Here is a 13,280-nt window from a genome sequence, read left to right as displayed (position 1 = left end):
AAAAAAAAAAAAAAAAAAAAACATCTTAGTAAAACCAATACCTTCTCAGCTTCGCATCGAAGCTAAAATGTTGAGCAACTAAACAACACTAGGTGACATGAATACAATTAAGTTTAATACGCGAGCATGGCAATGCGTAAAAAGAGATTCTGGTACAATTTTTTCAAATGTGATTGAAAACCGTTATAACTCCCGTTAATTTTAGCAGCATCATCAAGTGACTCTCCAATCAAATTAGTTAAAGAAATATTTAAGGGTTCTAATTCTTTATTTATTACATTATACATTACTTTTCTTATACCACATTTTCATTCATGGTTAAAGTAATCATTCACTCATAAATTTAAAATGATTATTTTTAAAAAATGTTTTGAAAGTTATCAATACCTAAAATAAAAACCTTTGATATATGCCTTACAAAATAAATACATATCTTGAGGTGTTAATATATAATCGTTCGATAACTGTTGTAAGGTAGCTTTATGGAGTTATCTTTTGATATTTCCACTAATACCATCGCAAGGAATTTTTCCATGGGCTATAACAAAGAAATTCCATTCTACTTTTATATTAAAATCATGCTCGTGTTAAAGCAGATTAATAATATTTTTATAGTTTTGTACAGACTGCTTGTTCCATTAGAAAAGTAATGAATTAAGTGCACATTAAGTAAATATGTTTTTATTCGATTGATTAAAAAACTTTAAAACACGTAAACTGTTTTGATATTATATTTTAAGTGATCACTAATTGAATATTAACTTTTTATTTCCAACATATTATAATTTTGCATACAGTTTATCGAAAAATAATGTAATGTTAAGAGTTCACACAATAGTAATCAATTTCAACTTAAACGTTAAAAGTTGAGTTTTCATCAAAATACCATCAAATAGTATATTAATTTACTAAAAGTGTTTTTCGATTAAATACGCAGATTGAGCTTTAGCGATAACACGGTACTTCTTTAAATTTAATTTGATTTATCCGATGCCTTTCCGGATAGAATTTTGTGTTTATTAAAAATATTACAATAAGATCTACTAAATAATGAAAAATAATTGTCCAAATATTTTTTTTCATGGTACTCGCATTTGGTATTTAATTATTTGGAATGAATTCTCAATCCAATTAAAATATTTTATCAATAAAACATAAATAACTAAAAAAAAAGTTTTTTTTTTTCAAAATTGCAAATATTTGCAAAATTTAAATATAACTTTTTTTATTGGTCATTAATAAAAAAAATTTCTATATGGAAAAAATACTCTTAAAATCCTACTAGCTTATGGTTTGTTCAATAGTAAGGAATTACCTCATAGTATTGTAGTTATCTAGAAGTGATTATGCCTATAATAAAATGATAGCCCGATTATTTGTTAGGGGTATTTAATTAAATAGGCCTACCGTAATTTTCTCGGTAACTCGCCTAGCCTATCTAGGCCTGCTTCTTAGTATCATTCCTCATTATTTAAGTAGTGTCTACTTTATTTATTTAAGTAACAATGTACATACTCAACTAGCTTATAAAAAAGATAATGATCTAATTGAGAAAATAACGGGTCGATAATAATCATTGAACCAGTATTTTGGAAGTTATGAACATGTTATATTGATGACTGAAGGTCAGCACGGGTGTTGATTTTTTTATCACTAGTCAATTATCGGCTGTACTCTTCCTCTCGCCATAATAAAAAATTATAAAATTTGAAATACTAATTCAAAATTTGTTATTGATTCGTCCGTTTTTTACAATTTTATAGTTTATATTATTTAAACTTGTTGAATAAATGTGTAGTTATACGAAAAAATAAAGTGGACACATTTATAAGGTGTAAGGGATGAACATAAAATAAATTCTATGATTAATATATTGAGAAAAAACTGTACCTAAAAGAAAAAAAAAATCAATATTACTTTTTATATTTCATTTAATTAAGTGGTTTATAATAAATAAATCACCTTGTACATAAATAAACAAAAATATAAATTTTCTATTAAAACTTTTTTAATAAAATTTTTGAATCAAATTATTGTTACAGTGGTAACACTGTAACGGTTTTTTAATACTTATACTATTCTTGGGTTTTGAGTTAATAAATGTACTTATTAAATGGTTCCATACCATCAGGATATTTAATTAGTAAGTCTGAATCATCATCTATCATTTCACAATTGACATCTAATTTTAAACAAAAATGAATAATTAAAAAAAGAGTTGTAAAATAATGTTCTGTATTGATTTAATAAAACAATAACACATTATTTTATAACCGTAGTGACAAATTTCAAAAAAAAAAATTTCGGTTTTGTATGGTATCGCGAGGAAGTTAAATGATAACTTTATTTATAACTAATAAAAAAAATTAAATTGATCCATACATTTTTCAAAAAGTTATAGCATAATAAAGTTAAAAATGTAAAATACAAAATCGAATATTTTCACACAAAAATAGCATTCGCTAGCCATTTTCACCGTGAAGACATATTAAAGTACGAAATTTTTTTTTTGCATAATAAAGTATAATACATTAACTTTAATTTAAGATATATATAAAAGTGTCAGACTTTCCAGAACACTTTTAAAAGTTAAGTTGAAAAAATTAATTTTTTGTAAAAAAGTTGTCATTTTAAATCCCCCCCTGTGGGCAGGTAAAAAGTCAGATTTATAAAAAAAATATACCAAATGATAGGTAAAGACATCATGCATCTATAAAAAAAATAATTATATTGATTTGGTTATTTTAAAAAAGTTATGGCAATTTTAAGTAAAAAAAATTTCGAAAATTTCGAAAATTAGCGTTTTTTAAACTTGTAATTTTTTCGGAGGTTTCCCCCATTTACGGGGAACGAGGGATTTTTTTTCAATTTTTGAGGGCAATGTCTTTGACTAGATACGATTTGTGATCTTTTGACGTATTATTGAAAGAAATCAGTTCGGTGACAGCTGAAAAAAAATCTGGTAACAGACACAAAAAAAAAAAAAAATAAATAAACACATCTTAGTAAAACCAATACCTTCTCAGTTTCGCATCGAAGCTAATATCAAATGCGAAGTTAAAACTTTTAAACATTCTGGTTTCGCGATGGAGGATATCTCTATTTATAACAATAATTTATAATACAATATTCTGGAATGATTAAAGTATATACTTGAATGAAGTAGCAATAATTTTCACATAGAAAGAAGTCCTAAAAGGAAATAATGAACTAGAACTAATTACTTTTCTATGAAAAATTACCTTACTAACCAATTGTAGACACATTATGAAATATCATTATAAATATTTTTTTCTTTTATGTTTTGTATACTATCTAGCAATAGCCTATGATAAAAATTAAAATAAAATATTTTTCCGTGCAATTTCGTATTTAAAGAATATAATATGTTATATATACTATATAATGATTAAAAAGTAAAGAAAAATGTATTTATTCTAATTTTTTATAAGAATTCACCTACTTTCCTACTTATTATTTCTAAACATATTCAAATGGCTCTTAGGTCAATTAAAAACTTATTTAGAATAAAAATTATAGTAATGTTGAGAATTAGAGATAATTTACCATTTATTTTTTGCGTATCTACTTCATTGGTATTTCGTATCAAATTTATATCAGAATTTTGTGCGATATCTAAATATATTAACAACAAATTATTTCAAATAAATGTAACATTGCATAAATAGTTATACCTTGCTTGACATTGGTAGGTGGTAGAGCTGGTAAAAAAGTTTGACTTGTGTTCCAGTCATATTTAAATCCAAGTTCAATATACTTTTTCATGATTGTCGTTAGGATTAAATTTCTAATTTTATCACTAAGAAAAATGAAAAGTTCTTGACATTTTCCTTGATATCTTAATTTGTTGAATTCTGTATTCCATGAATTCCATAATGAATTAAAATCTAAGTGTTTTAGCAGACAAAATGACTTATCTTCATCAATTTTAAGATGCCTTGCGGTTAATATTTTTGCGATAGTCTCTAGTACATCTCTAATTGAATCCGAACTGATTATCAACGTAGACAATAAAGTTTCATCTTCCTGTATTTTTGTTAGTAAACTGCTTAAAATAAAACGGGTTTTTTTTCGGGTGTTCAAGAAATTATTGTGATATATTTGTATAGCATATAAAGCTCCATTCATACATTTTGCCATTGGAACAATTTCTCTCATTTGTGTTAAAAGTGTGACCGTACAATTTGGCGCACTATCATCGCCAGAATTTAATAGATCAAAACAATGTTGTTGAAATTTAATTAATGATAAGTATATTAATTTTAAATCATAAATGTAAGAACATCCAAGAAACAACGTTGCTTGCCGTATGCAATTATCACAATTATTTGATGTTACAGGTTTAATAAATAAATTTTTCAATTCATAGTTTTTGCCCCAATACTTAATTAATTTGACATCATTTATATTGTTCCAACCTGGTTGACGTAGGAAATTAATAATGATAGCTGCGGTTTCTTTTTTACAATGTGTTCCTTCAGTATGTAAAAAAGCGAAAAACATAAGTACACTGAATATTTAGTATTATTGCAATATTCATTTTCGAAAAGTTATTAACCTATTTGAGTTTTTATGCGAAGCTGAGAAGATATTAATTTTAACTGATGTGTTTTTTTTTATGTATTCATTTTTTTTTTTGTGTCAGTTAACACTTTTTCTCAGCTCTTACTGGAATGATTTTTCTGAACGATATGTCAAAAGATTACAAATAGTATCTAGTTGATGACGTTACACACAAAAATTAAAAATTTTCCGTCGTTTCCCGTAAATGGTGAAGATCCCCCAATAAATTACGATTTTTAAAATCGGTAAACTTTGACATTTTTTTTTTCTTCAAAAAATTGCTGTAACTTATTAAAAAATGAAATAATTAAAAAACTGTTTTGTATTGAAACCCTAGATATTTCCCTTTCATTTGATATAATTTTTTTGAAAATCCCAATCTTTACCTTCAACGGGAGGAATGCACTATATAAACTAATGCATAATAATTTAACTTTTTCAACTGAAGTTGGGAAATAGTTTCGAAAATACTCCGAGCTTCAAACATATGTTAAAATAAATCTAATGTTATTCACTAAATGTTAAAAAAAAAAATTTATCCCAACGACAAAACATGTAATTTTGGTCTTAAAATTTACGATTTCATATTTTATTTTTTCAACTTTAAATTACTATTACTTATCGAAAAATGTATGGATCAATACAATTTTTTTATGATAAATACTATTTATATCCCTCATTTATTCAACATAATTTTTTTAAAATAACACCATTCCCCTTTATATAAATATTTATATATTACACTTGTAATCAGGATATAAATAAGAAAATTGGAGATCATTTTGCTTTTGGAAAAATCAACCAAGTTTTTAAAATACAACATCATCTAGAGATTTGCATCGAAGCGTTTTTTATGATCGTGATTTTAATCACTGTCAGATATCATTATACTTGACCAAACTATGCTACGTCACCACTGTGCCTCAACACCACTGTACTGGATTTTTTTTGTAACAAGTTGCTATATAAATCATTTCTCAAAAATATAATTTTTAGTTTCGCCTGAATTTTACAAAAAAATTTTACAATTATAATCAAATTCTATAATACACTCAATTGAGTTAATACTTTTAACAATTTTATATTAATTTTTTTAGTTGAAGTAAAATATAAAAATTAATTAATTTCTGAATATTTAAATTTGTCAAAGGTTAATTAGAAATGATTAATATGATTGAGATTTTGTGATAAATTTACAGTAAATAGTAATTTTTAAATTTCCTCACTGCATATTAATCCTAACAATAACATTTTTTTAATTTTTGTATTTAATAATGTCAATTTCAAACTTACTTATTGAGCTAAAAGTTATGGTAATAAATAAATTTTTTTTTATTGTAAATTTTTAAAAAACAACTTTAAAAGACTAAAAAAATAGGTTAAAAATGACATTTTACACTGATTATTTTTAACATATTAAAAATCAAAATTAGTAGAAATTTGAAAAAAAATTTTGTTTTTGTTTTAATTATTTTTTATGTGTAAATACTTATTTTTTAATATTTATTAAAAATTAAAAGTGATGGAAAAAGTCTCATTTCAGAATTCAAAAGTATTGCGCAAAGTTGTATTAGAAAAGTATATTTTTGATTCTAATAAAATTTCCTTGTAAACCAGAGTAGTTATCCATAAGTAACAAACATTTTTGATAGAAAAGTATTCCATCAAGCCCTTTAAATTTTTATACACTTTAAAAGTGAAGAAATATATAACTACTTTATTATTTTTATAATATCTCCGAAAACATCCACGTTATCAATTTTTTTTCATAAACCATTAATTCAAGCTCAATAATCAAAATGTTGAGAAAAATAGTCTTTAGAGTCGAATTTCACAAAATAATTTTTTTTTTTATGAAACTTATTTTTATTTGGTATGCACTTCAATTCATTACCAAACATTTGTTTGGGGGAGATAGGTAATACATGCCCCTAGAATATACATAAATATAATATATAAAATTATAATAAATTATTATTATAAAAATAATTATTGTGATAATATTATTATATTAAATATAACATATTAAACACTTAATATATAGAATGTAATTTAAATTATTTTGGCTTTCGTTCATATCGCTGAGTAAATTTTGTATTTTTCCATAAATTATGGACAAAATATTATGAATGAGTATATCGCATTCTAATTTTAATAGTATATTATGAATAAATAAAAGTATTCTAGCAGTGGCGACTCGTGGCTTGGACAACGTAACGATCGCACCCCTTACTAAAATTAATTAGAAGAAAAAATTAATTGTACATTCTTAATTCTACATTTTTATGAAAAATGCAAATTTTTATATAGTAAAATAGTTATAATACATTTGTCGTATGCGAACATTAAAGTTGTTTCCCTCAATATTTGCCGGTACGCAGACACACACGAGCAGTGTTTGGACGACCGACAGTGTCGTTCGAGTAATACGCAGAAACGTATACTACTAGCGACAAACGTGTACGTGCGGTCACAGTTTAGCTGCGATTTTATGTACAGGTTTTGGACGACAGACAGCGTCGTCAATACAGTAAAATATTAGTATTTTACTATATTGGGTATTTTATTTTTAGAATTAATTACGTCGTCATCGTTTGCTATAATAATATAATCGCTATTATTATTATTTTCATTTCTGTTTTCTACTGCGACTTTAAAATAATAATATGTGTATTGTCTTTTATTTTATTATAATTAATTCGACAATTTTTTATACTTATAACTAGCGGTATTATATTTAAAGTAGCACCAACGAGCCCCAACTTTATTCTAGAGTATTATAACTTCATTACTTTGTTCTTTAATCTAGTATCGAAGGATATTTTGTAACATCTAAACATATTCAAATAACTTTTAGGTCAATTTAAAACTTATTTAGAATAAAAAACCCAGCACAGGGGGGTCGCAACACAGTGGTGACGTCGCATAGTTGGATCAAGTATAATGATATCTGACAGTGATTAAAATCACTATAAAAAAAAAACGCTTCGATGCAAATCTTTAGATAGTGTTTAATTTTAAAAAATTGGTGGATTATTCCAAAAGCTACATGATCTGCTAGTTCATTATTAATATCCTAATTAAGATAAAGTATGTCGAATGAAAAAGGGATTATTAAAAAATATTATTTCTTATAAAAAAATAATGTTGATCCATTATTATAGCATTATAAAGTTAAAAATGTAAAAAATAAAATCGAGAATTTTCACATAATAATAGCATTTGGTAGCCATTTTCACCGTGAAGATAAAATAAAGTCCGAAATTTTTTTTTTGCATAATAAAGTATATTACATTAGCTTTAATTTAAGATATATATAAAAGTGTCAGACCTTCCGGAACACTTTCAAAATTTAAGTTAAAAAAATTAATTTTTTGTGAAAAAGTTGTCATTTTGAATCCCCCCCTGTAGGCAGGTAAAAAGTCAGATTTATAAAAAAAATATACCAAATGATAGGTAAAGACATCATGCATCTACAAAAAAAAGAATTATATTGATCCATACATCTTTCGAGAAGTTATAGCATTATAAAGTTAAAAATATAAAAAAGAAATTTTTTACAAAAATCGTATTTTTTTAATTTACTTTGATGACTGTTTTCACTATGAAAACAAAATAATGTCCGACATTTTTTTTTTTCATGATAAAGTATATTACATTAGCTTTAATTTAAGATATATATAAAAGTGTCAGACCTTCCGGAACACTTTCAAAAGTTAAGTTGAAAAAGTTCTACTTTCTATATGCATTTTTATGTTTTGAATCCCCCCTGTATTTAGGGAAATGGTCCGATTTAAAAAAACAGTATGTCGAATGAAAGATCTATATAAATACTACTTCTCATAAAAAAATTGTAATGATTCATACATTTTTCAAAAAGTTATAGCATAATAAAGTTAAAAATGGAAAATACAAAATCGAAAATTTTCACACAAAAATAGCATTCGGTAGCCATTTTCACCATGAAGATAAGATAAAGTCCGAAATTTTTTTTTTTCATGATAAAGTATATTACATTAGCTTTAATTTAAGATATATATAAAAGTGTCAGACCTTCCGGAACACTTTCAAAAGTTAAGTTGAAAAAATTAATTTTTTGTAAAAAAGTTGTCATTTTGAATCCCCCCCTGTAGGCAGATAAAAAGTCAGATTTATAAAAAAAATATACCAAATGATAGGTAGAGACATCATGCATCTATAAAAAAAATAATTATATTGATATGTTCGTTTTTAAAAATGTTACGGCAGTTTTTAGTAAAAAAAATTGAAAAAATTTCGAAAATTTGCGATTTTTAAATTTGTAATTTTTTCGGAGGTTTCCCCCATTTACGGCGAACGAGGGAAATTTTTTCAATTTTTAAGGGTAATGTCTTCGACAAGATACGATTTGTGATCTTTTGACGTATCATTGAAAGAAATCGGTTCGGTGAGAGCTGAGAAAAAGTGGTAACAGACAAAAAAAAAAAAAAAAAACAAATCTTAGTAAAACCAATACCTTCTCAGCTTCGCAACGAAGCTAAAATAGTAGTAATGTTAAGAATTAGGGATAATTTACCATTTACTTTTTGCGTATCTCCTTCATTGAAAATTTGTATCAAATTTATATCAGAATTTTGTGCGATATCTAAATATGTTAACAACAAATTATTTCAAATAAATGTAACATTGCATAAATAGTTATACCTTGCTTGACATTGGTAGGTGGTAGAGCAGGTAAAAAAGTCTGACTTGTGTTCCAGTCAAATTTAAATCCAAGTTCAATATACTTATTCATGATTGTCGTTAGGATTAAATTTCTAATTTTATCACTAAGAAAAATGAAAAGTTCTTGACATTTTCCTTGATATCTTAATTTGTTGAATTCTGTATTCCATGAATTCCATAATGAATTAAAACCTAAGTGTTTTAGCAGACAAAATAAATTATTTTCATCAATTTTAAGACGCCTTGCGGTTAATAGTTTCGCGATAGTCTCTAGTTTATCTCTAATTGAATCCGAACTGATTCTCAACGTAAACAATAAAGTTTCATCTTCCAGTATTTGTGTTAGTAAACTGCTTAAAATAAAAGGGGTTCTTTTTTGGATGTTCCAGGGAATAGTATGATATTTTTCTATAGCATATAAAGCTCCATTCATAAATTTTGCCATTGGAACAATTTCTCTCATTTGTGTTAAAAGTGTGACCGTACAAATGTGTGCACTATCATCGCCAGAATTTAATAGATCAAAACAATGTTGTTGAAATTTAATTAATGATAAGTATATTAAATTTAAATCATAATAGTAAGAACATCCAAGAAACAACGTTGCTTGCCGTATGCAATTATCACAATTGTATAATGTTACAGGTTCAATAAATAAATCTTTCAATTCATAGTTTTTGCCCCAATACTTAATTAATCTGACATCATTTATATTATACCATCCTGGTTGATGTAAAAAATTTTTAATGATAGCTGCGGTTTCTTTGTTACTATGTGTTCCTTCTGTATGTAAAATAGCGAAAAATATACATAAATACACTTGAATATTTAGTATTATTGCGATATTCATTTTCGAAAAATTATCTATGTATTTTTGTATATCTATCTTTTTATTAAAAAAACGAATTATCATAAAAAATTTATTTCAATAGAATTTATATTAGATATTAATAAAGTTTTTTATTTACTAAAATTATATTTTATATATTATTTTTATATACTAAAATAAAAAAATAGCAAAAAATACCGACTGAGTACACAGGTACAGATAAGTAAACAAAATTAATTTATGTGATTGGGAAGAGGATCTGGATTGTCCCGTTTGAAACATTGCGTGGACATTTTAAACGTTGNATCTGGATTGTCCCGTTTGAAACATTGCGTAGAAATTTTAAACGTTGTAGAAATAAATTGTATTAACACTCATAATATGACTAGTAATGCAATGTAAATATTATAATAGTATTATAAAATATACTTTTTATTTATTAACACTTTTTAACGATTGTTATTAAGACATTCCAACTTGTATCAGTTTTTATTTATAAACATACTACATAATGATGAACAAATAGCATACAAATATATTATAGCTAAATTAAACAAAAAATTTTTAATATTATTTTATAAAAAAAAAAAATCAGTTTAGCAATGTGTACATATCTTTATGTGCATATGAATAAGTGTGGCAAAAATATATCGATCATAGAAATTTTAATGAGAATCATTTTAACTATATAGTTTAATAGTTAACTATATAGTTTTATAGTTAACTATATAGTTTTATAGTTAACTATATAATATTATATACATCAAAATAGGTATTTTATGAATATTTGATATTTTTAAAAACAATTTTACTAGTCACTCAACGTTTTTTTAGTATTTTGACTAAAAGTACCCCGAAAAACTTATACCACTTTTGCTTTGATGCAAAGCTGAGATGGTATTAATTTTACTATGATGTTTTTGTTTATTTATTTATTTTTATTTTGTGTCTGTTACCACTTTTTTCAGCTCTCACCGAATCGATTTCTTTCAACGATACGGCAAAAGATTATAAATCGTATCTAGTCGAAGACATTACCCTCATAAATTGAAAAAAATTCCCTCGTTCCCCGTAAATGGGGGAAATTTCCAAAACAATTACAAATTTAAAAATTGCTTATTTTCGAAAATTTTTCAATTTTCTTTAAATTAACAAATTAATATAATTTTTTTTTCTTATAGATGCTTGATGAAAAAAAATATACCAAATAATAGGTATATTTTTTTTATAAATTTAACTCTTTAACAGCCCACAGGGGGTGATTCAAAATGACAACTTTTTCACAAAAAATTAACTTTTTCAACTTAACTTTTGTAAGTGTTCCGGAAGGTCTGACACTTTTATATACATCTTAAATTAAAGCTAGTGTAATATACTTTATTATGGAAAAAAAAATGTCTTTATTTTATTTTCATGGTGAAAATGGCTACCGTATGCTATTTTTGTGTTAAAATTCTTGATTTTATATTTTACATTTTTAACTTTAAAACGTTATAACTTTTTGAAAAATGTATGGATCAATACAATTTTTTTATAAAAAATATTATTTATATACTTCTTTCATTCGACATACTTTTTTTTTAAATCGGAATATTTCACTTAATACAGGGGGGTTCAAAACATAAAAATGCATATAGAAAGTAGAACTTTTTCTACTTAATTTTTGAAAGTGTTCCGGAAATACTGACACTTTTATATATATCTTAAATTAAAGCTTACGTAGTATACTTTAATATTAAAAAAAAAATGTCGGACTTTATTTTGTTTTCATAGTGAAAACAGTCATCAAAGTAAATTAAAAAAATACGATTATTGTAAAAAATTCTTTTTTATATTTTTAACTTTATAATGGTATAAATCTTTGAAAAATGTATCGATCAATACAATTTTTTTATGAGAAACAATATTTTTTTATAATCCATTTTTCATTCAGGATATTAATAAGAAAATAGCAGATCATGTAGCTTTTGGAATAATCCACTAATTTTTTAAAATTAAACACTATCTAAAGATTTGCATCGAAGCGTTTTTTTTATAGTGATTTTAATCACTGTCAGATATCATTATACGTTATCTTTCGTTCATTTCTTACANTCGTTCAAATGACCCGTTCATATAACTCGTTCTTTCGTTCATTTCTTACGATCGGTCACGGTTCTTATCAATTACTCCTTACTATGGTTTTCCTGAACGAGTCGTTCAAATTCGCATTTTCACCATGTAACATTACCGTGATATCAGAATTTTTACTGATAATACACTTGTATAATCGGGTTATATATTATTTTTTCAAATACAAATTACTTGAAATAACATAATATGCTGTTATACACGAATATTTTTGTATAGAATAAAAACAAATAATTTATACTAGCGGATGAGTTGCGGTACATAAATCCATAGAATTTGTTTCTATAATAAGCGAAATCATTTAAATTATTTGTTTTCATAAAAGGAGTTTTATAGAGAAATTAATTCACCTAAATCAGATATTACAATTTACAGCAGCTATGACCAGATTATAAAAGAGTGAGGTGGTTTAATACCTCTCACAACAATTATATTAGTCTAATAGTCAATTTTTGTCCTAGTTGATAAATTCAATAATTCATAGACCTATTTTCGCTTATAAATAATTATATGAATGTAATATTTATGAAATAAATAGCTATATATTAATAATCAAAATTGTTCTTCAAATGAACAATATAGTAGAATACTTGAAATAATCTAACTATATTAAACCTGCACGATTATGTTAGTAGAAACATGTCACAACTTTGAAAATTTAGTCTGCAGATCTGCAATAAAAATGTTTTTATCACAAACCAAATAGTGTTGCTTTTAAACTCTCATTGGCAATAAGTATTTTTTTATTTAATTTTTTAAAAAAACATTATAAGTATATACTTATAAAGAATATATTCTTCGTTTTTTTTTTAAATTTTTATATTATAAGAATATAAGGTTAGGCATAGGTTTTAACCGAAGTGCAGGTAAACGTTTAGTAAATGAACGAATCATGAAACAGTGTGTCCGATATATTGCGTGAAACGAACGAACGAATGAACGATATCTATTTTAGCTTCGATGCGAAGCTGAGAAGGTATTGGTTTTACTATGATGTGTTTTTTTTTTTTTTTTTTTTTTTTTTTTTTTTTTT

At 25.0% G+C, this 13,280-nt stretch overlaps 1 protein-coding gene across 2 annotated transcripts; it reads right to left on the bottom strand.

Annotated features, from left to right (window-relative positions):
- Nucleotides 1-1,948: 1,948 nt before the first annotated feature.
- Nucleotides 1,949-10,216, bottom strand: LOC126905459 (uncharacterized). 2 transcript variants are annotated; one of them, XM_050685176.1, is made up of 5 exons: nt 9,268-10,215; nt 9,140-9,208; nt 3,696-4,496; nt 3,568-3,636; nt 1,949-2,182 (listed from the first exon to the last, which is right to left on the bottom strand). In XM_050685176.1, exons 1-5 carry the CDS (start codon nt 10,199-10,201, stop codon nt 2,094-2,096), a joined length of 1,962 nt encoding a protein of 653 aa, XP_050541133.1. In that variant the 5' UTR covers nt 10,202-10,215; the 3' UTR covers nt 1,949-2,093. The 2 variants fall into 2 exon arrangements, with proteins under 2 accessions (XP_050541133.1, XP_050541142.1); XM_050685185.1 differs by lacking the exon at nt 3,568-3,636 and having other exon boundaries at nt 9,268-10,216.
- Nucleotides 10,217-13,280: the final 3,064 nt, after the last annotated feature.

Source organism: Daktulosphaira vitifoliae, unplaced genomic scaffold, assembly GCF_025091365.1.
Source record: "Daktulosphaira vitifoliae isolate Bord-2020 unplaced genomic scaffold, ASM2509136v1 Scaffold_1, whole genome shotgun sequence".
Lineage (NCBI taxonomy): Eukaryota > Metazoa > Arthropoda > Insecta > Hemiptera > Phylloxeridae > Daktulosphaira > Daktulosphaira vitifoliae.
The sequence above is the reverse complement of the archived record's forward strand: the minus strand, read 5'-3'. Positions and strand labels throughout refer to the sequence as shown.

Coding starts and splice junctions, on each gene's coding strand:
- LOC126905459 (XM_050685176.1), bottom strand. CDS start 10,201: ATGATAATTCGTTTTTTTAATAAAAAGATAGATATACAAAAATACATA. Junction 4,497..9,139: donor AGATACGCAAAAAGTAAATG/GTAAATTATCCC, acceptor TACATACTGAAG/GAACACATTGTAAAAAAGAA. Junction 3,637..3,695: donor ACCTACCAATGTCAAGCAAG/GTATAACTATTT, acceptor TAATATATTTAG/ATATCGCACAAAATTCTGAT.